Source organism: Rhamphochromis longiceps, linkage group LG3, assembly GCF_057381845.1.
Source record: "Rhamphochromis longiceps isolate RC_006_pf linkage group LG3, R_longiceps_female_GT1.1, whole genome shotgun sequence".
In the NCBI taxonomy this organism is placed as follows: domain Eukaryota; kingdom Metazoa; phylum Chordata; class Actinopteri; order Cichliformes; family Cichlidae; genus Rhamphochromis; species Rhamphochromis longiceps.
Genome location: NC_140559.1, coordinates 67,968,119 through 67,993,310, shown reverse-complemented (window position 1 = coordinate 67,993,310; position 25,192 = coordinate 67,968,119). Strand labels below are relative to the sequence as shown.

The 25,192-nt window shown below is 43.1% G+C and overlaps 1 protein-coding gene across 5 annotated transcripts; it reads right to left on the bottom strand.

The window, feature by feature from the left end:
• Positions 1 to 5,311: 5,311 nt before the first annotated feature.
• LOC146676517 (CD99 antigen-like protein 2) lies at positions 5,312 to 24,194 on the bottom strand. Of its 5 annotated transcripts, none has more exons than XR_014910338.1 (10): positions 23,999 to 24,194; positions 15,668 to 15,724; positions 13,090 to 13,143; positions 12,851 to 12,970; positions 9,365 to 9,445; positions 8,329 to 8,409; positions 8,035 to 8,154; positions 6,787 to 6,852; positions 6,234 to 6,345; positions 5,312 to 6,203 (listed from the first exon to the last, which is right to left on the bottom strand). XR_014910338.1 is itself a non-coding variant. In XM_085400792.1 (9 exons), the coding sequence occupies exons 1-9, from the start codon at positions 24,057 to 24,059 to the stop codon at positions 6,284 to 6,286; spliced, it is 702 nt and encodes a 233-aa protein (XP_085256918.1). In that variant the 5' UTR covers positions 24,060 to 24,194; the 3' UTR covers positions 5,312 to 6,283. The 5 variants fall into 5 exon arrangements, 3 of the variants coding, with proteins under 3 accessions (XP_085256918.1, XP_085256921.1, XP_085256920.1); XR_014910339.1 differs by having other exon boundaries at positions 5,312 to 6,183; XM_085400792.1 differs by having other exon boundaries at positions 5,312 to 6,345.
• Positions 24,195 to 25,192: the final 998 nt, after the last annotated feature.

Below are 25,192 nucleotides of genomic sequence, written 5' to 3'. Positions count from 1 at the left end.
AAGGAGTCATACTCACTTCTGACATGCCGTTTAAAAATAAAGAAACAATTCAGATGTCCAGTCTTTTCCTTGTTCTTTTGAAAAAGATTTTATTGGTTAATAATTGTAACAATAGCTGTAACAAACTGCAAGAAAGCTACAGAAGAATAAGTGAGAAAGCAGTTTACTATTACACTTCAAGCTGTGTGCAACATTCAACTGTCAAAAGACAGCGCAACACTCGAAAGTCACAAGTAAAACAGTGTGTAGAGAAAAGCATGCATCAAAGTTTGTGTGTGTATGTGTGTTAGTGTGGTAAGATGACGAAGTGCGTCCTGTATGTGGCAGTCAGGGTAAAAAACCCTCACGCAGCAGATCAGCTGTAGCTTTGCTGGCTTCTGTAACAGAAACCAGACATCTCGCCTTGTTCTCCTGAATAAAAATGTAAGGCTGCAGGATTTTGGTTGGCGTTGCGTGACACAATCATCGGCTGCAAGGACAGACGGCAGGCTGAGTGACAGCATCGCAGGTGCTGGCTAAAGATGAAGCTCTTTTCTAGACAGTGCAGATCTTATACAGTGGAAACTCATCTACTACCAACCAACATCACTGATGTTCAACAGGCCACGAGGGCTGATCGCCACATCTTCTGCTTATTGATGACAAACATTCTACTGGTTTTATTCCATCTACGCTGGAATCGTTACACAGTCACATTTAATCAAACATTGTACTGTTTGCTGCTGGGCTGTAGCAGGTCTACTGGTACTGGTGGTCACACATGGGGCCCATATCCAAACTGCAGCGTGCCATAAATTCCACACTAAAGCCCAAAGCAGAACAGTGCCAATAATAATGCACTGTGGCTGAATGCAAGCATTGCACAGGTTAGCACACATTATTTTAAGACATCAGACGTATCTTTTTCTTTTCATTGATATAAAACAGTCATGTTCTCATACACACTCAGACCAATTCAAATGCTTCACATTCAGATTCAAGCATATAATCAACAGTTTATTATTTTCTAATAACAGATTATCCAGTAACTCTGCACAGAGGCCATGGCAGGCTCAATCAGCACTTTGTCTTTGGTAAATACATATTTTTGCTACAGACCAAATATTTTTGCATTCAAACATGAATATTTAAATACATTCAGCCAACTGAAAGGTTTGTTATTTTGTTTGATTTGAGTGAAGCTTCCAGCAGCCCGAGCCTGATGAAACAGCCCCCACCTGTCGCCAACAGGGGGCGACTGTGGTGTCGCTCGGGTGCAGCTGTGCAGTGTTACATGAATGTTGCAGTGCGCTCCGGTGGGACTTTGCAGGATATAAGGCTAAAAGAGAAGTGTCATTTGGATTACAGCATACAGGTATGCAGAGTCTTAAACAGCACCGCCAACTACACAGAGACCACACCTGCAAACACAACACACGGCCTAAAAAACACAACCCAGCACAGGAATCACTCGGATTAGAAAATAAGACAAAGCTAAGGATGCTAATGGCTACTGTGGCCACAAACTGGGTTATTTTTCTCTTTTTAGCATTAACCGTTCATCTCTCACACACGCACAAAGATTTATCTAGCCATAGAATATTGGTTATACACATACATCCTACTTTAATGACCAACCTCAAAGACATGTACACAAAGTGAAATCATCACAAAACTCTCAAATATACAAAAAAGACCCTTTCCAGACATGAACCTGTTAATCTGATCCCACCTTCCAGTTGCAGCATTTTTCCTTCCTGCCATTCCAGTCGAACCGTTTTCAAAGTGAAACACGCAGTGAACACAGTAAAGCTGTGAGAAGCAGCTGATAGATGTGTTGTCTCTTGTTACCAGAGTCACACCAGGGAACAGGCTGCTGTCTGTGCTGCATCCTGACTGTAACACTTCCTTTCTTTAGGCTGCGAGCACAGCTGGATGACTGTACTGTCACTCTGTTACAGCTCACAGGACACACAGTGGTGGTTCTTACTGCATGTCCATGTCTGGTATGGTTACTTGTGCATCTTCTGTACTTGATCCTTCGCTCACACAATCCAACCTCCCAACAACAACAACAACAACAAAAGATGGCAATCATATACAATGTAACTAATTGACTTTCTTATTACAAGACTTTGTTCCACACATGAATGAACATGAGCTTATTTACTAGATCTATGCTGTGTGTGGAATAAATCAGATCCCCTCATTACAGGTTTGTGCTACAAAAAGGTTAATATATCAGACATTAAAGGAAACTGTTTCAGACACAGCGCAGGAACGTTAATGAAAGCTTTCTTGTTTTGGAACAGCCAAGACTCAATGGAAAGCTGGAAAAACTTTCACTCACCAGGAAGCATCAACTATCTTCAAAAGTTAAGTTATTAGGAAAAGTCCAGTCAAGTAAAAAGTATAAAAAAGCAAGCTAACAGTGCAAACACACACAAGTCTAAAGTCTAAATGCAGCAGGAATATATGCTACCACACTAGTACAAACAGAACTGCTCAGTTTCAGAAAGCATTCCTCAGGGCACTATCTAAACCCTTCAACTAACTACGGCTGCTAACATCGTCGACACGGCTAAACCTTTTCAAACACAGACCAACTCAACCAAGGTTCTGTGCAGCGGTGCCAGCTCCAAACTCCTTCCACTCGGTCCCTAATTTTCCTATCGCACCCATTTTAGTCCAGCAGAAACTGAAATGTCTTTTTAATAGAGTAATGAGGGAGTCGGCCAGTGGTTTGTCTTCGTTATTCCTGGATCAACAGTTAAACTAGTTTGTAGTGAGATTTGGAATATCAGTAAAACCCCAAATCAGCCAGGTCTGAGACAGATGCTGTCAGAGACGATGTCCTCTGGACTGATTATGGCCTCGGGAATCTGTCTACTCGGATGCTGAAGGTTATTTATTTATACACAATCTTCTTGTCTTCACATCTAAGTTCTGTTACTGATATAAAGTAAACATTTACTGGTTTCACTGGTTGCTTAGATGTGCAACAGTTAGTAATTAGTTATTCTTCAAAGAGGGACGCTGAATTTCATTTCCACATCCATCAGATTGATGTGATCTTTGCTCAGTAACTCTGCAGAGAAATAGGTTTCATAGAGTTTTTCTGAATCGTTAAAACACTAAAAACTAAACTACCAACACCAAAACACATCAAATCAATCTCACAGTTGTCAAAATCTTAAACACTGTTCATCTGGTTAGGACATCATTTGCAAATCTGAATCTCCCATTTACCAAAACTCTAAACACTTTCTCAAACACAAAATTCATTTAGCAGTGTGGTGCACACAGGCTACAGAAGTTAAACACAACTAACACACTGTTGTCATCATTTACACCGTGCCACTTAAGATTGAAAACATGTGTCCAATCAGTGAACCCGATTACTAAACAGTATGAGTATGGTATGAGTGGATCCAACAGTGGGGCAATACAATAGAAGAGGAAGAGGAGTCCGTGTCAGAGGTGTTGGGCAAGGACGAAGACCAAGAAGATCATGTTCTGGTGCATTGCAATGAGGGAGGCAGGGCAACGTGTGCAACCAAACCTACGCAGGTTGCTACTATAATCCGGACCTTCAGAGAAGCAAACAGGTAAAAAGTTTACTCTCACTAAGAAGACAGTGAAAAATCATTTCTCCATGTTACTGTGTGTGAAAACCTGAAAACATGAGTGTGTGTACTTATATCCAAATGGTATTTTGTTTAGAATTGAAAGACGGCCACATGAGGGTGGAAGAACACGCATGTTCTCACAACGCCAGGAGCCACTTATTGTGGATATGGTCCGTCATAATAATGCAATTCGACTGCGTGAAATACAGCAGCAGATTATGGAAGACAACACACTTTTTGAGGGAATAAATCGTGTGAGTCTGTCAACGACTGACCGTGTCCTGCAACGCTACAGGATAAGAATGAAACAAGTTTATTGGGACCATTTGAACGAAACTGTGCCATCAGCAGCTATGGGGTTCTCCACCGCGATGTTACTGTTGGGCCATACAACAACGAACTTCTAGCAACATTCCTGGATGGTCTACAGGATGCTTTGCTTGAGCAGGGAGATCGCGAGTAAGCAGAGCATCATTTGGGACAATGGAGCTTTCACCGAGATTCAAGAACATGCAACTGGTTTCACAATGAGCAGCATTTTATGAATGTGTTTCTTCCTCCATACTCTCCCTTTGTGCACCCTACTGAGGAGTTTTTCTCAGCATGGAGATGGAAAGTCTACGACCGAAACCCTTACACAGGAAAATCTACTTCTAATTTTTGTCTGTAGGGTGTAATCGTTGCTAAGTTGTGTTTGCACATTGGCTGGTTTTGAGTGGTTTTTGATAGTGGTGCTTGATTTTGAGTAAAGTTAAAATAGTTTTAGATCAAATGTTTGGTTTTGCAAGACAGGTTGAAGGTTTTGTGAGTGTAGCTTGAATTTTGCAGTTTTAGGAAATGTGTTTTAGCAATTCAGAAAAACTAATGTGTTTTATTAGGATACCATGAATGAAGGTTACACGTCTACTAAAAGTTCCACCGTCCTGTAGCTGAAAAATCTGGAAAGTAGGCAAACCCCTTGTGTAGCATACAGCTGGGCTGTGGAACTAAATGCAAAGAAATATTACACTGAATCTTTGAGAGTACGAGAGCAGAGCTACACCACGAGACACAAGAAGGAACCATAAGCTGGACCTGACATGGATTAGCCTCCAAGCTAATGGCAAAACAGCCCTGTTTAAATATTTATGTTTGTTATGGGATAACTGTTTGACAAATGTTAACAATCTTAACTAATATAACTACTCACTTTACAGTTGTTTTCAATGAATTCACCTTTTGTCATGTGATGTTATTTCTTCTAGAAAAATTCACAAACTTAAAGTCAAAGTCACCTCAGAGCTCCACAAACCCAACACAAGAACTCAGTCACCAGTACTACTAACTACTCATGTTAGACTTTTTTTCCCGGGAACAAAGTGCTGGAGTTTCGTCCGTTTCCACTGAAGAAAGTCCCGTTAGGATTCAGAGGGAAGCAGCAGCTCACGGGACGCAGTTTTAAGCTGAAACTGATGTGGAACAAACTTCATCATCATCACTCACATCAAGTGCATTTACTGCTTTTCTGACTTTTCATATTTGGCACAATACTCAGTCCTCTTACTCTCACAAGCTTTACATGTGGGAAACAGCTTCCAGTCCTTCATATTGTGAGGTAAAGACCCTCCAATCAATAATCCCCTTTCCCCCTTAAAGAAGACAATATGGCAGAGTGGGCGCGCAGAGTGGGCACTGTTTCCCATCTGAGGAGTTCCCATTCTAGGTTTGAAATTGACCATAAGGTGTTTTATTAACCGCTCAGATGTTTCAGCATCATTTACATTAATGGTTGAAACAAACTAGAAATGAGTTTTTTTTATAAGGCCATTTACACTCTAATACTTACAGGTGTTGGATGCCTTAGTCATTCACTAATGTACTTGGTTAAGAAAGATTAGAGCCAAAGCTGTGTTAATAGTAACATGGTTAGAGTAGTAATAGTGCAACGAGCTGAATGTCCTCCACAGGCGTGTGGAGAGCAGAGACTAAATAAATATTTCAGATCAGATTTCTGCATCAACAAAAACAATAGCTTTGATTTACAAGACATGATTAGTTAGGCTTCAACGAGGGACACAGAATGATCTGTTATCCCTAAATACAACTCACAGTAAAAAGAATAAAAACAAAATATAAACAATATAAAAGTCAGTTTGAGTTTCACAGCAATCTGGTTAACTTTGGAGTTCAGCTTCCTCAAATGCTCTTTTAGGCTGCTTTAAAAACATGCAGCAGGTTACTGACTCATCAGTTTGCCAAAATATCATCATTAAATTCAAATGTGCCCAAAACCAGCTCAGTGGATACTGACTGAGTCTGTGAGCTAGCTTCTCATCTCAGGTATTCTTCAATCTGTGCCAGCAAAGCACTACAGAGTACATGCTGGCAAATAAATAACAGTAAAAAACATTGTGAGTGGTTAGTGGGGTAAAACCCACACGGTGTGAGCTGTGTGCGTTACAGAGAATTAAAAACATGACATTTGACAAACCAGGATTACAGATCCAGGTTCTGCAGCAATAATGCTACACAGAGACAACCTGTGACCTCTGCCTGTTCAGTGTGTGTGTGTGTGTGTGTGTGTGTGTGTGTGTGTGTGTGTGTGTGTGTGTGTGTGTGTGTGTGTGTGTGTGTGTGTGTGTGTATAGGGGGGTTATGCGAAGGGTTTGTTGGGGAGTCCGGTGATTGGCTCTGTTTTACACAGCGTTCTCTTCAGTCTGAGGTTCAGCGTTGGGTGGCTCCAGCAGAGTCTGCTGCACTGCAGAGATACAACAACATTCCTGTCAGACATTATTCTAACAGATCTGTGACAACTTGTTCTGAAAGCAAGGAAACAACTTCAGTGGTCCCTCGTTTATCGCGGGAGTTACGTTCTAAAAATAACCCGCGATAGGTGAAATCTGCAAGTAGCCAACTTTATTTTTTAAAGTTATTACAGATGTTTTTAAGTAAAACTCGTCACTACACACTTTATACACTTTTCTCATACAGGCTCAAAGTTCTGTACTGGACAGAGGACACGACACGAGATCGATTGACAATGGTCTACAGCCAATCAGGACACAGAACAATGCGCTGTAAAAAAGAAAAATTGGCACAAAAAAAATCAGTGAAACAGCGAAGCTCTGAAAGGTGAACCGCGTTATAGCGAGGGACCACTGTACATTTATATGCATTTATATAACAGGGGGGTGTGTACCTTGTGGTTCTGTGGCCACCACCGCTTCAGGGTTCTCGGCTTTAAGCATGTCAGTGTTCAGACTCTCTGCCAACACATAACAAACAGTTCACTATAAATACTTCGTTACTGTACTGCAGTACAATTTTCAGGTATTTGTATCTTTCTGACCACTTTTTGATTTTTACTTCCTACATTTGTAAACAAATATCTGTCCTTTCTACTCTTTACAGTTTCTAAACAGGCTTGTTATCAAAGCATCAGCTGTATCATCTACAGCATTTATACTCGGGGGCTGAAGTGTCCGTCTGTTTAGTCAGCATGTAGCCAGCGCAACGAGCATTAAGGGAAAAATGTTTCTACAAGGGTTCGATCAGCTCAACAAACATCAGCAAACACAAACTGTTTGTCACACAGTGTGTTGCTGGATTTCAAAGGAAGAGACAACACAGAGCTAAAGAAATAGTATTTTTTAACACCAGTATTTGTACTTTTACTTAAGTACAGAAAGTCTGTACTGTTGCCACCTCTATTCGTGACCAGCCAATTGGACTAGAAATGTAACTACAAAGAGGATGATCTGTTAGAGGTGATGTGTTAGAGGTGATGTGTTAGAGGTGATGTGTTAGAGGTGATGTGTTAGAGATGATCTGTTATCTCCTGGAGTTAATTCAGTCAACTCTGAGTGCGTTCACAACATGTGGTAGAAAGGCATCATCAGTGGAGCTTCAATATTAGCATTTGCATTTCATACTTGGTGTGATGGAGCTGAATAATTGATTATTCCATCAAGAAAAATAAATAAATAAACATTGACTGTTTTGATGATCAATTACTGATTTTTCAAAGGAAATGGAAATGATGACTCCATCGTATCTCCTGTTTTTGCTGAAAACTCTTGAAATATTGTAAAAGTAACGACAGCTCTATGAAGTTTAAATGGGAATTTTTAACATTTCCAACCAAGTCATCAGTGAATTAAAAATAGTGAGTATATTAATCCAGATGTAATGATAATAAAATATATTCATAGTCAGAGACATAAGGAGCGGCTGCTTGTATCTCTTAAGTCCTGCAATAATCCAGAAAAAGCACATTTAAATAAATCTACCATAAGAATTACAAACTGTTTATTTCTGTATAAGTTAGCAAACCCACAAATTCAACGAGGATCAAATACTTGAAGCTAACAGCAGCTCGCTTTTCATTTTATAGCAGTGTAGCAGTGAGGGCCCGCCCCCTCTGAACCACCTGTGCAGTGTAGCTTACGCTGAATACTGAAGCACAGCTTCTTCTTCTGGTAGGAAATGTAGCTGCTGACCGCACCCACCAGCGCCATGGCAACTACACTTGCAAACCCTGCGATGGTGCCCACTTCTGCTGTGTTCTCTGGAAACACACACACACACACACACACACACACACACACACACACACACACACACACAGCTCAGTTATAGGAGCACAGCAGACACAGAAACCTGCCACCACATTCCCTCGTGTGGAAAGAGCGTTTACATCTTTGGTGTAATGAAATGTTAAATATGTACCATGAAGTCTAACCTTTGCTTTTGCCGTTGCTGTCGTCAGGCTTGTAGGTCTCATCTCTGCTCAAATTGAACAAATCGTCGTCAGAGAGCATACCTGGGAGGAAACACAGTGAAGACGCAGCTGGATGTGAACTGAAACATGAGTGCATTTGATCTGTCAAACTCTATTTTGGTGTTCAGCATTTAAACACTGAAGCAGACAGCAGTGTGTCAGTGGGAGGAGGAGACGTGGGAGCAGAGGAGGACAACAATGAGCGCTCTGTGACAGAGAGTGGCTATCAGTGGCTTGGAGGAGTCCATTAATTCAGTTCAAACACATGAGAACTGAATGAATCACAAACAGAGTGATGAGATCGTCAGGTTTTAATGACGGCTTTAAAAGCTTCTATAGAAACTTCACAGACACTAACAAATTCTTGAAATGCACTTTCGTTTCTTCTGTTCTCTCATTTAAAAACAAAATAATTTCATCTGACCAATGATCCAGTGTCATTATGCAGCTGGGACATTAGGCAGGGTGTAACTAAATCCTGCAGCTTGCAGCAGTTTTCAATCCAGTGACAAAAACACCAAACAAGAGGCTGATTAGCATTAAATCGTTACATGCAATAAATTCAAAGTTGCCCCTCTTTGTCTACGTTTGGAACAGATGCAACGGAGACACAGCTAAGCAGTAAAAATTAAGAAATGAGATGGCAGAAAGAAGGAGAAGTGAGATGGAGATGAGTGGACGGACAGATAACTCCTTTAGACTGACACGGTGCCAAGGACGAGCACTGAGGCCTCGTGTATTTTACGAATCAGGCCACATTTTGGTGCCACTCATGGCTCCAACTTTAAGAACAGCGGCTTTCACACCATGCACCAAACTGACTTTCGACAGTCAAAAGGAACCTAAGGAAGCTTAAGCTAACACAAACCTGCAGAAACACGGACAAACAGGAAACAGATAAATGACATGTTCTCATTTGAAATGAGAAATCTCGCCATTTAATGAAGGCGGATGATTTAGGAGTCAGGTTGATCTTATGCAGGACACCATCACCCACCTCCCTTCCCCACGTTCTTATCCTTGCCATTAATGTCATTGCTGGGGTCTAAGGCATCAGCCAGGTTAAAGTCATCACTGGCTGCTGGGGTAAAAAGATCAAACGTCTGTGTTAGAGCAAAAAAAGGAAGCAGAGATCAAATAAACAATACTGTTAAAAGAAAGAAAAAACAACTAATTACACTCTAATTAAACCAAGTGACTACACTTCCCTTATGCTTTGGTTACTGTGTGTCGTTGGCCTGTTTACTGCACTGGCCTGTGGATGCTTGTGTCTTTATGTTGTATAAAGCGATCTGAATGCTCAAGTACAGCAGTATAAGAACCAGCCCATTCACCATCACGGTGCATCAACAGCTGAGCACGAGTACGATGTTGAACAGGAAAGTGCTGCAACATTTTTACCTGTTGCAGCAGGTAAAAGGCAATTATGGAGATATTCTATATGTGAATGCTTCATGCTGTGTATCGTGCTTCTCTGAGGTTCATCACTCACTGCAAACCTCACACTCACCACTGTGAGTTATACTCCGAGGTAGGATGGGCTGCTTTGGCCAGTCGCAGGAACTCTCATTTATACAGTTTTAAGGCAATAGTTGGATTCCTGCATATGCTGCCTGGTTGCGGTGAAACATGCTGGTCATTATTCTCTTCGTCTGCATGATTACTTGTTGCTTTCTGTTCCATTTGCCCAAAATGAACCTTTCCAAAAGAGCTTTCGTCCATTTAGCCCCGTCGGCTTGGAACGAACTGCAGAACGACTGGAAAACGACTTCATTTCATTAAGTGCTTTGAAATCTAAACTATGAATCCTAAAAGGCCAAGTCCATAACATGCAGCTGTGTCAATTCAGTGATTGTCATTTTAACTGAACTTTGAAATTTATATTTGCATTTTATTGAATTTTATCTTTACTTTATTTTCATTTTATTCTTGCATGTGTGTTGTTGCTGCCTGTGTTTGAGGAATTTCTTTAACTGTGAGACACTTTCTGCTTCTTGGTCAGGTCTCTTTTGAAAAAGAGGTTTTTAATCTCAATCGGATCTTCCTGGTTAAATAAAGGTTAAATAAAATAAATAATAAGTGAAATGTTCAGCATTAAACTGAGAGCTTCTCTTAGACAGGCAGCCTGGATTCTTTGCCCGCTGCCTCGGGGGGAGCTGTTGTAACCCCGGACAGGTCACCAGTGTCGCAGAGCTGATGCAGAGAGACAGGAGTCATTTTTGTGAATCTGGTGGAGACAGCCAGTGTCAAAAGGCTCTGATGTTTTTAAAAGACACTGACCGCCAAGATAAATTATTTCCATTACCATATCACCTCTTCAAAACCAATATTGTTCACCATTTCCATATCACAGTTTCCAAACCTCAGTCCCGGTACACCTAACTTTTCCCTTGATTAATTTAAAAGCCTCTAAGCCCAGGTCCAACCTTGCTGGTCAATCAACCCGCTTCAGGAACGCCCTCACCGATAGCGGTCAAATTTCTAGGCCCTATGTTAATTTAAAAGTGGTCCCCGTGAGTTGACCGGAAGCCCCACTCGTGGGCGCTTTCGAATCCCGTCTGCGCCATTAGCTTTACCTGTCAATCACGTTCAAACGGGACCACCCGGGTCCAACCCTGTCGGTCAAACGGTGCAAGAAAAGTGGTACTTGACCACTGATTATTAACGACTGTCCCTATCTGTCACGGGTATCACCCGGATAACCCTGTCGTCGCAGGAAATTGCAGCGCGTCCGCCGCAAGATGGAGCCATCACAGTCAGAACATTTTGCACCCCTAGAAGTCCAACGTCCGTCCTAAAATTTATTTAAATACGTTTAAAAGCACCACTGTGGGGATTCCACAGCTGAATTATCTGGTGCCCGAGTCCAACTCTGCTAATCAATACAGGAATATATCCCTTAACCAAATATCCTAACCTCATATCGCTTTTCTTGGCTGACGTAACACACACACACACATTACACACCAACATCAAACATACATCACAACAATTAATAAATCCACCCCAGTATTAACAACAATGAGCTTTCATCAAATATCCCCAAACTTTACTTTTATTTATCCCAAATTACCCAAAATTATCATGGACATGTCACCTGAAATCTACTTAACAGATTTTATAATTTAGTTTAATTTCCACTAGTGAGCCACTTTAATGGTAACAATCATCAATTCAGTGGACAACTAATTTAGAATTCATCCAATGTACACAATTTTCAACAGGCTTGCGGTTACATATACTCTTTTAGACCGGTCTGTTGTCCAACTCATATCAGATTGTACCTTAAGGTCCAAATTAGTCCCCTCAGCCGCACAAGAATCCGGGTCACGGCACCAAGTGTTAGAAACTGTTCTTTTGATTCTTAGGGCCAAAAAGACACGGCTCAAAAGTGGTCTTTTACTTAAAAAAAATTAAAAAGATCTTTATTTACATATCCCGGGATATGGAGACACACAGAAATGCCTGCTCACAAGCAGAAAACAGGAAGCCAGGTTATTTATGTACCTCTCGACGTCACATACGTCACACACAGTTTCATTACACACAAAACTTCTTCTATTCAGTTCCTCTTTTCTGCGTCTGATTTATTAATATGCCTGTGCACTAAAACTTCCTGTGCAGCTTGCAATAACTTCCCCTTTCTAAGGTCTGTTGCCAGGGCAACCTGTCTAGACTTAGTCTCACTCTGTCGGTTCCTCATATTCTACAAAAAACATGCAGTTTCTGGTCAGCCTGTAACCTAGTTTTACACTGAAGTCTGGGCCTCTCTTATATAAACCAATAATAATCAGCATATAAGCATTTAAGATTAGATATTTATTACCTAACAAATGTAAAGCGCAGTGAGGGGAGCCTGAGAGCTACATAAACTGCATTGAGCTGAATTCACTCGGCCATCAGAGACTGTTATGTTTTCTAGAATTAATACTTTTATTTCCTAAATGTTGCTCCTGGCACCCTCCCCATTATAATAACTACAGCAGCAATGAACTAATAGAAACTAAAAACTAAATGAACGTACTAACTGCAGTAAATAAATCTGTCTGCATGTTACAACCAGCTACTACCAAGAGGAAACTGACAGTCAGTACACAGACTCCACCAGGCGCTCCTAACTAAGGAAACCAGGTTTCATGGTGAGTCTAGGAATGTTTTCAAAGAAGTAACAGCTTCAGCTGCTGGATACGTGTGCCGAGACAATCTAGATAAAAATATTCTTCTTTTACCTCCTAATATGTTCTGCAAATTCAAAATAAGTCAATGTTTGAGCGTGAGAAAATTCTCATGTTTTCTCTACACCAAAACCTCGACGTGCCGAATGGTTTAAAAGCTCTGATTAATCGGAAGTGGGCGTGGCTGCTGTTCACCGATTTATTCAGAGATGTAAAAATTGAACTCTTGAGATTTCAGGTAACAAAGCCCGTTCGCTCTGCAGCTAACCCACAGGCCTCAGGAGGGGAGTTGGGCTGCTTTCTTTCACCTGGCTTGGGTTTGGGCTTCGCTGGGGCCTTGGTGGCTGCAGGGACCCTGGGGAAAACCTTGGGTGGGACTTTGGTGGTGGTGGTGGTGACATCGTTAAAGAAATCCTCCAGTTTAAAGTCTGAGAGAAAAAAACAACAACACAGTTACAATCAGATTTGTTGTAGCGCACAGATTTTCTTGTCCCACATTTATTCAGACCTAAAATGACTCTGTGCAAAGATGCTGTCAAGTTCTCACCTCCGCCTGCTCCTCCTGATGGTGCTGTTTGCTTTTTTGTAGGTGCTGGTGTCACTGTTATACAAGTCAGAATAACATGTAATGGTCAATATGTTTACTGCCATCACTCATGAGATGATAGCAGATAATCACAGTTTATTTATTCAGTCACACTAGATACCTTTCTGCCTGGCTGCGTGTTTCAAATCATGAACAAATAAGTAAAATCTTACAGTTTTCATTTGTGAAAAATGCAAACATCTCTAAGTGATGGAGCTGAAATAGTCTGAAGCTGGGTTTCATCCAGCAGTACAGGACTGACACCGACTCTGCCCAGTATGGAGCCAGTCCAGGTTACTGGGCTGTAGGTGGATGGGACCAGTTCCTTTAGGGGATCAGGACTGTTCAGGCCTCACGGAGCCATTACCAGCAGGTTCACTGGTGCTGCTGGGTGCTCACAGGGTGTCTGGCATCCAAAATGGTGAAACAAGCTCCATATAGAGGTAGAGCTGGGCGATAGAACGATAACGATATGTATCGCGATATAACTTTTACTCGATAGAGAAATTAAGCTATCGCGATAGACCTCGCCGCTCTTGTCCTCTTTAAAAATAAATAAATAAATAAATTAAAAAATTAAAAAAAGGTCAGCCAATCCAAATTAAGTAGCGCAGAGCCGAACCAATCACGTCACGTGACTTGTTACGTACAGCACAAGTGCCAAGCTGCACGTGTGTTTGTTTGGGAAGCAGCCAGCGGGTAATGGAGCCAGCGCGTAATGGAGGAAATGAGTGTGCCGACTAGAAAATTCAACCGAGCGTGACCGAAGAAAAACCGGATGATGGTTGCAACGCCGGAGAGATTGTCGAACAGAAGAGCCATAGAAGTTCCGTAGTGTGAAGGTATTTCGGCTATTTCAAGTCTGACAAAAAACAGAGTAGCGTGCACTGTAAATTGTGCCGAAAGCAAGTCTGGAAATACAATAAACTGGTGCATGCGTCACACTGTGCGCCATGTTATTGTTTTGGTGAAATGAATTTCTACAATACTGTTACTGTTAATTCTACTCTCTGCAGTGTTTAAATGCTTACATATACACAGTTACTGTCCGTCCACACATACGACTCGGTTCTGCTTCTATGCCCCAGCTTTGTTTACTTTTTCCCACTGAGGCTTCTAGACTTCTGATTGGCCAACATTTCTGCACGGTTAGGAATCTAGCGCCACCTGCTGCTTTGGCATGTTCATAGCAGCGTTTTCCTTCATTTCTGCTTTTATGTGTGGACGGGATTATTTTTTAAAACGGAAACGGAAAATCTCAGTTTTCAAAAATACCCGTGTACGTGTGGACGTAGCCTCAGTCTCTGACTGGAAGCGCTAATTCGTCATTCGGCTTTTGTCAGACTAAAGTAATTGTTAAAACTGTTTGAAAAGCTAAGCTATACAACAAGGAGAGATTGAGAATTTCCTTTTAGTTCTCAGTTTATTTGATATTGACAAAAGTTAGTCAGTTTTGTCTGTTCTTCTGTAAAACAAATTAATATTTTGTTTGTAAGTGGAATTGACAATTTAGTCTGTTTCGTTTGTTCTATTTTGAAACTTAAACGCTTTAGCGGCTGCCTTTTGTGTAGTTTGCAATATTTGCCTTTATTTATCTGAAAAAGTCTCATGTTCCTGAAGTACATGTACCCTGTTGAACTTATTATGGGAAATAAATATTTAAATAAAAACAAGCTGCTGATTATTTCACATTTTACTTGTGAGCAACGGCACATTTAAATCTTACAAATATAGTTATTTGGCTTATATCGTGATAGATATCGTTATCGCCTGAAATGAAAAAAACATATCGTGATATGAAAAAATCTCATATCGCCCAGCTCTATATAGAGGAAAACAAAGGCACTGAATACGCTCTGCTGCTGGACAGACACAGCTTTGCAGACTACATCTCCACAGTCTCAATCAAAGCTGTAGACATTTAACACATTTGTGTGGTAAGATTTTAGTCATTTGTTTGTGATCCCAAGAGAAAAGTAAAAGTCAAATGTAATGGTGGCATTTGTACACACAGGAAGTTGTCTGAAAGAGGAAATGCTGAACTTTAAACTTGTGCATATATGATCGGTTTTTATTCAGATTCCCTTTCAGGTGTGTTGGCATCAGTTTGTGTTTGGATTGGAGCTCTTAAAGGTTGCACACATATCTGACTTTATGCTTGTGGATCATATATACAGTAATATCACTGACACTGAGAGGCAGCCTCAAATTTGCATCTATATAACTAAAAAAACAAACTGCAGGTTTGACACAAATCTTATGACAAATACAGCATATTTCATTCCAATGAAACTAACTAAGCTCATACAATAACCAGAAATGGAAATGTGACTTTATTACATCATGTCATCTTGTGTACTCAGTTTCTCCATCACAGTAGCTGTTGGTGCAGCTCTGTCTGCTAATCTTGCATCAACTGATGCCTTTAAACTGGGGCCATGTTGGACGAGGGAAACGCCCAGACACAGAACAGCTGGTCACCCGGTCACGGTGAGAGTTTTAAACCAGAAACAGCTGAGTGGTGTTTCACTGTGCTTACGTGGTTTATTGTCTGCATCACCCAGAGCATCCTCCAGGGTGAAGTCCTGAGACAGAACTGCAGGGCAGGTGAGAGAGAGGAATGCATTTAGGAAAACACAATCACGTTGTTACTAAGTTTGTACATAAACAAGGAATTTCTCTTGATGTCCTGGTGCAAGAACAAGAAATTCTGCAGCAGGACGCCAAACAGCCAAATTTCAGCGTAAAGAAGAACAAGAAGTACTGAGGTGATGGTCCCTGATGTCAGCATCATCAAGTGTGTCTGGGATTACAGGCAGAAGCATGTGAAGAAGCCCACATCCACAGAGAGACTCTCACTCAGAGAGAGACAGAGAGAGAGAGAGACACTCACTCAGAGAGAGAGAGAGAGAGAGAGAGAGAGAGAGAGAGAGAGACACTCACTCAGAGAGAGAGACAGAGAGAGAGAGAGACACTCACTCAGAGAGAGAGAGACTCACTCACTCAGAGAGAGACACTCACTCAGAGAGACACTCACTCAGAGAGAGAGAGAGAGAGAGAGAGAGAGAGAGAGACACTCAGAGAGAGAGAGAGAGAGAGAGAGACACTCAGAGAGAGAGAGAGAGAGAGAGAGAGAGACTCACTCACTCAGAGAGAGAGAGAGAGAGAGAGAGAGAGACTCACTCACTCAGAGAGAGAGAGACTCACTCACTCAGAGAGAGAGAGAGAGAGAGACTCACTCACTCAGAGAGAGAGAGACTCACTCACTCAGAGAGAGAGAGAGAGAGAGACACTCACTCAGAGAGAGAGAGAGAGAGAGACACTCACTCAGAGAGAGAGAGACTCATTCAGAGAGAGAGAGACACTCACTCAGAGAGAGAGAGACTCATTCAGAGAGAGAGAGACACTCACTCAGAGAGAGAGAGAGAGAGTCATTCAGAGAGAGAGAAAGACTCTCATTCAGAGAGAGCGAGAGAGAGAGAGACTCAGAGAGAGAGAGACTCTCATTCAGAGAGAGAGAGAGACTCTCACTCAGAGAGAGAGAGACTCTCACTCAGAGAGAGAGAGAGAGAGAGAGACTCAGAGAGAGAGAGAGAGAGAGAGAGACTCAGAGAGAGAGAGAGCGAGAGAGAGAGAGACTCAGAGAGAGAGAGAGCGAGAGAGAGAGAGACTCAGAGAGAGAGAGAGCGAGAGAGAGAGAGACTCAGAGAGAGAGAGAGCGAGAGAGAGAGAGACTCAGAGAGAGAGAGAGCGAGAGAGAGAGAGACTCAGAGAGAGAGAGAGCGAGAGAGAGAGAGACTCAGAGAGAGAGAGAGCGAGAGAGAGAGAGACTCAGAGAGAGAGAGAGCGAGAGAGAGAGAGACTCAGAGAGAGAGAGAGAGAGAGAGAGACTCAGAGAGAGAGAGAGAGACACTCACTCAGAGAGAGAGAGAGACTCACTCACTCAGAGAGAGAGAGAGACTCACTCACTCAGAGAGAGAGAGAGAGAGAGACTCAGAGAGAGAGAGAGACTCAGAGAGAGAGAGAGAGAGAGAGAGAGAGAGAGACTCAGAGAGAGAGAGAGAGAGAGAGAGAGAGAGAGAGAGACTCAGAGAGAGAGAGAGAGAGAGAGAGAGACACTCACTCAGAGAGAGAGAGAGAGACTCAGAGAGAGAGAGAGAGACTCAGAGAGAGAGAGAGACTCAGAGAGAGAGAGAGAGAGAGAGAGAGAGAGAGAGAGAGAGACTCAGAGAGAGAGAGACTCAGAGAGAGAGAGAGAGAGAGAGACACTCACTCAGAGAGAGAGAGAGAGAGACTCAGAGAGAGAGAGAGAGAGAGAGAGACACTCAGAGAGAGAGAGAGAGAGACTCAGAGAGAGAGAGACTCAGAGAGAGAGAGACACTCACTCAGAGAGAGAGAGAGAGACTCAGAGAGAGAGAGACTCAGAGAGAGAGAGAGACTGAGAGAGAGAGAGAGAGAGAGAGACACTCACTCAGAGAGAGAGAGAGAGAGACTCAGAGAGAGAGAGAGAGAGAGAGAGAGAGAGAGAGACACTCACTCAGAGAGAGAGAGAGAGAGACTCAGAGAGAGAGAGAGAGAGAGAGAGAGAGAGAGACACTCAGAGAGAGAGAGAGAGAGACTCAGAGAGAGAGAGAGAGAGACTCAGAGAGAGAGAGAGAGAGAGACTCAGAGAGAGAGAGAGAGAGACTCAGAGAGAGAGAGAGAGAGACTCAGAGAGAGAGAGAGAGAGACTCAGAGAGAGAGAGAGAGAGACTCAGAGAGAGAGAGAGAGAGACTCAGAGAGAGAGAGAGAGAGAGAGAGAGAGACACTCACTCAGAGAGAGAGAGAGAGACTCAGAGAGAGAGAGAGAGAGAGACACTCACTCAGAGAGAGAGTGAGAGAGACTCAGAGAGAGAGAGAGAGAGAGAGACTCAGAGAGAGAGAGAGACTCAGAGAGAGAGAGAGAGAGAGAGAGACTCAGAGAGAGAGAGAGAGAGACTCAGAGAGAGAGACTCAGAGAGAGAGAGAGAGAGAGAGACTCAGAGAGAGAGAGAGAGAGAGAGACTCAGAGAGAGAGAGAGAGAGACTCAGAGAGAGAGAGAGAGACTGACTCAGAGAGAGAGAGAGAGACTGACTCAGAGAGAGAGAGACTCAGAGAGAGAGAGAGAGAGAGAGAGAGAGAGACTCAGAGAGAGAGAGAGAGAGAGACTCAGAGAGAGAGAGAGAGACTGACTCAGAGAGAGAGAGACTCAGAGAGAGAGAGAGAGAGAGAGAGAGAGAGACTCAGAGAGAGAGAGACTCAGAGAGAGAGAGAGAGAGAGAGAGACTCAGAGAGAGAGAGAGAGAGAGAGAGACTCAGAGAGAGAGAGAGAGAGAGACTCAGAGAGAGAGAGAGAGAGAGAGAGACTCAGAGAGAGAGAGACTCAGAGAGAGAGAGACTCAGAGAGAGAGAGAGACTCAGAGAGAGAGAGAGAGAGAGAGAGAGAGAGAGAGAGACTCAGAGAGAGAGAGAGAGAGAGAGAGAGAGAGAGAGAGACTCAGAGAGAGAGAGAGAGAGAGAGAGAGAGAGAGAGAGACTCAGAGAGAGAGAGAGAGAGAGAGAGAGACTCAGAGAGAGAGAGAGAGAGAGAGAGAGAGAGACTCAGAGAGAGAGAGAGAGAGAGAGAGAGAGACTCAGAGAGAGAGAGAGAGAGAGAGAGAGAGAGACTCAGAGAGAGAGAGAGAGAGACTCAGAGAGAGAGAGAGAGAGAGAGAGAGAGAGAGACTCAGAGAGAGAGAGAGAGAGAGAGAGAGACTCAGAGAGAGAGAGAGAGAGAGAGAGAGAGAGAGAGAGAGAGAGAGACTCAGAGAGAGAGAGAGAGAGAGAGAGAGAGAGACTCAGAGAGAGAGAGAGAGAGAGAGAGACTCAGAGAGAGAGAGAGAGAGAGAGAGACTCAGAGAGAGAGAGAGAGAGAGAGAGAGAGAGAGAGAGACTCAGAGAGAGAGAGAGAGAGAGAGAGAGAGAGAGAGACACTCAGAGAGAGAGAGAGAGAGAGAGACACTCACTCAGAGAGAGAGAGACTCAGAGAGAGAGAGAGACTCAGAGAGAGAGAGAGAGAGAGAGAGAGACACTCACTCAGAGAGAGAGAGACTCAGAGAGAGAGAGAGAGAGAGAGACACTCACTCAGAGAGAGAGAGAGAGAGACTCAGAGAGAGAGAGAGAGAGAGAGACTCACTCAGAGAGAGAGAGAGAGACTCAGAGAGAGAGAGAGAGAGAGAGACACTCACTCAGAGAGAGAGAGAGAGAGACTCAGAGAGAGAGAGAGAGAGAGAGACACTCACTCAGAGAGAGCGAGAGAGAGACTCAGAGAGAGAGAGAGAGAGAGAGAGACACTCACTCAGAGAGAGAGAGAGAGAGACTCAGAGAGAGAGAGAGAGAGAGAGAGAGACACTCACTCAGAGAGAGAGAGAGAGAGACTCAGAGAGAGAGAGAGAGAGAGAGAGACACTCACTCAGAGAGAGCGAGAGAGAGACTCAGAGAGAGAGAGAGACTCAGAGAGAGAGAGAGAGAGAGACTCAGAGAGAGAGAGAGAGAGAGACTCAGAGAGAGAGAGAGAGAGAGACTCAGAGAGAGAGAGAGACTCAGAGAGAGAGAGAGAGAGAGACTCAGAGAGAGAGAGAGACTCAGAGAGAGAGAGAGAGAGACTCAGAGAGAGAGAGAGAGAGACTCAGAGAGAGAGAGAGAGACTCAGAGAGAGAGAGAGAGACTCAGAGAGAGAGAGAGACTCAGAGAGAGAGAGAGACTCAGAGAGAGAGAGAGAGAGAGACTCAGAGAGAGAGAGAGACTCAGAGAGAGAGAGAGAGAGAGACTCAGAGAGAGAGAGAGAGAGACTCAGAGAGAGAGAGAGAGAGAGACTCAGAGAGAGAGAGAGAGAGACTCAGAGAGAGAGAGAGAGAGACTCAGAGAGAGAGAGAGAGAGACTCAGAGAGAGAGAGAGAGAGACTCAGAGAGAGAGAGAGAGAGAGAGAGAGAGAGAGAGAGAGAGAGAGAGAGACACTCACTCAGAGAGAGCGAGAGAGGTAAAGAAACACAGAGAGGGCAGTGAGGGTGTCAGAGTCACTGTTGGATTGTCATTGATGCTCATAGGTAGGGCTGCTCGATTATGGCAAAAATGATAATCACGATTATTTTCACTGAAATTGAGATCACGATTATTTGACGATATTTATTTAACCCTTTAAGACCTACTATGGAACCAAGTCCACCAGAGCTTATATTATTTATTTTTTTTTTTTACATGCTGTAGTGCCATTTGTGGGAGCATTTCAAGTTGCTATACATCAATACAACTGTTATAGCCCATATTTTAATAATATGTATGCATTAAGTCCATAGTAATTACATAAATTGCAAAAAAGTGCAATAAACTACAAAAAAAATTGAAAATCGCTTTTGTTTTGTTTACATATATTTCTACTTGGAGAAATTTAAGAGGTTTATCCCTCAAAACTTTAAATACAATAAAGTTGCAAAAAATAGTTTCCCACCACAGGAAATTTATTTTGAGTGTCTTCATAGTTTTATTTTGGAGATACAGCAATTTTTATATACTGCAGGAAAAACAAAAAACAATCCTATGATGCAAATTTGCAAAGAAAACAGCATGTGCATCATTTCACTGTGGGAAGTGTTACGAACAGCTGATAGGATCGGCAAAGCGTGTTTCTGGAATATTATGTTTTTGTTCCTGCAAGCGCTTTTTATGCAATTTTTGCAAAGCTATATGTGAAACGAAACCGTGACCGAGGACAAGCTGATGGCATAAGATGTAAGTACAACTCCTCCGGTTTCATATGCAAAACAAATTATTGCGCTAGCTTACACGGTTCAGGTTCTACAGGGATTTAAAAATAGTTACACAAAACGGAGCGTGCTGCTCTGACCGGCTTTAAAGGGTTAACAATGACTTTAAAAAATAATATAAAATAGTGTGCAACACCACTGAAGTTTTTTTTTTTTTTAAACTCTCTTTTCAACCAACGGCAGTCACTCTCCAAATAACTTCTGCTTAGCTTTCCGAGCTTCCCTCGGGTCCTCTTAATCAGCGGTCTCCACCCTTTTTTGCGCCACGGACGGTTTATGCCCGACAATATTTTCACAGACGGCCTTTAAGGTGTCGCGGATAAATGAGGGAGGGGCTAATAATCGGCTCAGTCATTTTTAATGATCGTTGAAAGCCCAGATCGTAATCGTGATTAAAATTCGATTAATTGAGCAGCCCTACTCATAGGTATATAATTGATTGTGCAATGATAGAATGTCTGATCCTTAGTAGTCTGCAAAGGCTCTGTGTACGTTCACTCCTCCTTTCCTGAGTGTTCTGGCACACCACACGTCCTAAGGTCACGAGAGAGGTCGTAGCTTCTCTTTCTCTGTTTAGGTAAAAGTGCCTTTTGTTTAGGTGAACTGCTGGACTCAGGCACCAGCAGATCTAGGAGTCACAGGGTCACATCTTCACACACGGTACTCTGTTCACATACATGCCTGTTTGAGACGTCATATGTTAATGAACCTATGAATATTCATGTACCTCAATAAAGAGCAGTGCTACGGGGGAGCTGGGGTTGGAGCGGCAGGAACGGCGTTCGTCTCATTCATGTCCCTCGTGCACGAGATCACAAAGAGTTCTGCCTGCCGTCCCATGTTTGCTAGCTGCAGTAGAACAGTCTCAGCTGTTCCAGCAACAGGTTTGTGCCTGGACAGAGCTATCAGAGGGGAATGCCTAAAGGAAACTACATGACCTAGAGTCCTCTACATCCCCCAGAGACATAAACAGGAAACTCATAAGCACATCAAACTGAGACTAGGAACCATGACCTACTTTATGGAACTGCAGATTTCAGGACTTGGCACCTGCACACAGTGCCAACGCTACCAGCACCTGGTTTAACCTCCTAAGACCCGAGCTCTTCCACAGCAGCATTTTTGATTTCTCTTTGATGTTTGGGCTGATTGGGGCCCGATGAATGTAAAAACAAAGAATTACCAGATTTATTTATTTTTTTTACTTTATTTTTGTTTTTATGAAAAGTCAGAGCCACATGTGAGGACATTTGTTTAAAATTTTGATAGAACAGTTTAATGTCCTCGTCAGTGGACATCAGGCCCTCGTAGAGCACAACTGAGTATTTTGGTCTAAATAACCAAAATGTGATGTCCACATATGTGGACGCCAGGTCCCAGGAGGTTAAGGACCTTGATCTTAATTGGTCACTAAACTCGCCTGACCTTAAGCCCATAGTGAAGAGGAAGATGTAATATGCCAGAGCTAACAATGAAGAAGAGCTGAAGGCCACAATCAGAGCATCCTGGGCTCTCATCACACCGGAGCAGACATCCTATCATGATTATATACCTCTAAGATTATATGATTATATGTTTCTAAGCATAGATGACAATCCAAAGCTAGAACCCTGACATCGTTTCCATTAGTTGTCCGATACAATCATCAGAATCAAAAGACATAAACAGTCTGTATGGACTGAATGTAAACATTATACAACTTTCCCTTTTTGAATGGAATTGGTGACATACATCAACTTTCTGATGATATTCTAATTCTATGACCAGCACCTGTGTTTGGCAGCAATAAGCTGCACGTTGTTTTCACTGCACCAGGCCGTCTGCCTCCTATAGCACCAGTTGATGTACTGGTTTAAAGTTTATTAGCGTAAATGCACTGATCAAAAACATTAAAGGAAACTGGGCCGCGGTTAAGGCTTCCTGTGCCCATCATCCATCCGAGCCCGGGTAGTTTTCAGGATAGTGTCATCCCTCCATTCCCTCCCATTGTCTGCCATTTTGCTTTGTGCCACACACGCTGTGAAATTCCTGCCACAGAAAAGAGTCCGACAACAAATACTGAAGAATGACAAGAATTTTATCACAGGTGTTGCCAGGTCATCTGTGAGCTCACTGTGGTGCGGTCATCTTTGTCTGCTCTGTCTGCCAATCCAAATAAATTAGCACGAGTCGAGAAACGTTTTATATTTCTCTACTGTGCAATATATGTGTGTGTGTGTGTGTGTGTGTGTGTGTGTGTGTGTGTATATATATATATATATACACACACACACACAGGGTATATTAGTTGATGATGATGGAAGCTGCAGCTGCAGATAAGAAGCTCCAGAAAATCTGCTGTAAAACTTCATCTTTCCTACATGTCCTATAAGAGAAGCTAACATGTGACATTAGTCTAAAGTTATTGACCTTGTTCAGCTTCATGCAACTAATCCTAAATACAGTAACTCAAATTTCAGCTGGTTCCAGTGAACAAACACTGGTGTGCGTGGACTTAAAATGTAGGTTTGGGGTATACAACATTTCCATTATCCAAACCTCACTTACACTACAACGTTTACCAACCACAGCTAACTACTGACCTTAACTTACCCATTATTAAACAACATCATGATTAAAGCGTGTGCCATACATTCTTCACTCTACCATTCAGTCACATTTTGCTCATTTAAATCTTCCGGTTTTCATACAACAAATCAACTCATGACTAAATTAAATCGTCGGGTTTTCAGTGATTCGCCTTCACCTGAAAACCGGTCACATCATCCTCCATCACCGAGCACGAGAACCATTTCCAGTAGTGCACGTGCAGCTGCGACGCACAGAGGTGACGGGGTGTTGTCTCTTTGATCTTTTCCGTGGATCTGCATCCAGAACTACAGGGACCAAAGCAAGTCACTCCAGCTGCTGAACTATAAGCAGTAAAGCTTTGTAGAGGCTGAAAACCGTACGACACGTTTCAGGCCGACGGACCGTTATTCGGCCTTAAACCGAAGTGTGGCACAAAGGGAGAGCCGGCGGGGTGAGGTGTGCGGGACAAAGCTTACCTTGGAGCGGCAGCAGCAGCGGCAGCAGCACACACAGAGCGCACAGAGAGCGGTGAGCCATGGCTACGAGTCCACACGAGCCGAGACGAGGTGCAGAAACAACGAGCGATCAGCGGGCGTGTTGGCACTCAGCGTGTCCGAAAGCCGCATCCAGGGCGTTCCCCACGGCTAGCTGAGACACACCCACTCTGCGCCACTTCCGGTTGCTTTTAAAACAAAAGTCCTCTCATTAGAGAGATGTTGCATTAGTTTATCTCGTCATTAGCGCAAGTACACTGAACAAGGGTTATGAATAGGTTTTACTATTATTTTATCGAAAAACTCCACGATCGCATACACGGTTCCAACAGAGCACGTTTAGTCGGTGTGCTTACTATTCATGTTATTTTTTTATTTTGTGCTAAGTGAGGGTGGGGTTTATTGCTGTCAAGTTCTGGCCCCTGTGTTGGTTACTTTGATAGGTCCAGACAACTCGCCCAGGAGACACCCAGGAGGTATCCTTGCGAAATGCCTGAACTAACTCCACTGGCTCTCCACTCCTCCACTCGAGTCTATACTTTGAGCCCCTCCCGAATGGGTGAACTCCTCACCCTATTTCTAAGGGAGAGGCCAGCCACCCTTCGAAGAAGGCCCACTTCTGATGATTGTACCTGCAGTGTTGTTCTTTTAGTCACAAACTCTGGGTAGTGATCGTAGGTGAGAGTAAGGACATAGAGTGACTGGTAAATCCAGAGCTTCGCTTTTACGTTCAGTTCTCTCTTCATCACTGCAGCCAATTCATCTATCAAACGCTTGCTCCCCTCTCCCTTCACTTGAAGCCCAGAGATACCTAGGCAGCACGGTGGCACGGTGGTTAGCACTGTTGCCGCACAGCAAGAAGGTCCTGAGTTCAATTCCACCATCAGGCCGGGGTCTTTCTGTGTGGAGTTTGCATGTTCTCCCCGTGTTTGCGTGGGTTCCCTCCGGGTACTCCAGCTTCCTCCCACCGTCCAAAGACATGCAGCTTGTGGGGATAGGTTAATTGGATAATCCAAATTGCCACTAGGTGTGAATGTGCGAATGAATGTGAGTGTGAATGGTTGTCTGTCCCTGTGTGTTGGCCCTGCGACAGACTGGCGACCTGTCCAGGGTGTACCCCGCCTCTCGCCCTATGACAGCTGGGATAGGATCCAGCGCCCCCCGCGACCCTGAAAA

What these genes read in the sequence shown, in the direction of transcription:
- LOC146676517 (XM_085400792.1), bottom strand. Translation starts at nt 24,059, where the DNA reads ATGGCTCACCGCTCTCTGTGCGCTCTGTGTGTGCTGCTGCCGCTGCTG. An exon ending in GCTGCTGCTGCCGCTCCAAG is followed by an intron (nt 15,725 to 23,998) that starts GTAAGCTTTGTC and finishes CCTGCCCTGCAG; the next exon opens with TTCTGTCTCAGGACTTCACC. An exon ending in TAAGAACGTGGGGAAGGGAG is followed by an intron (nt 8,410 to 9,364) that starts GTGGGTGATGGT and finishes GTTTCCTCCCAG; the next exon opens with GTATGCTCTCTGACGACGAT.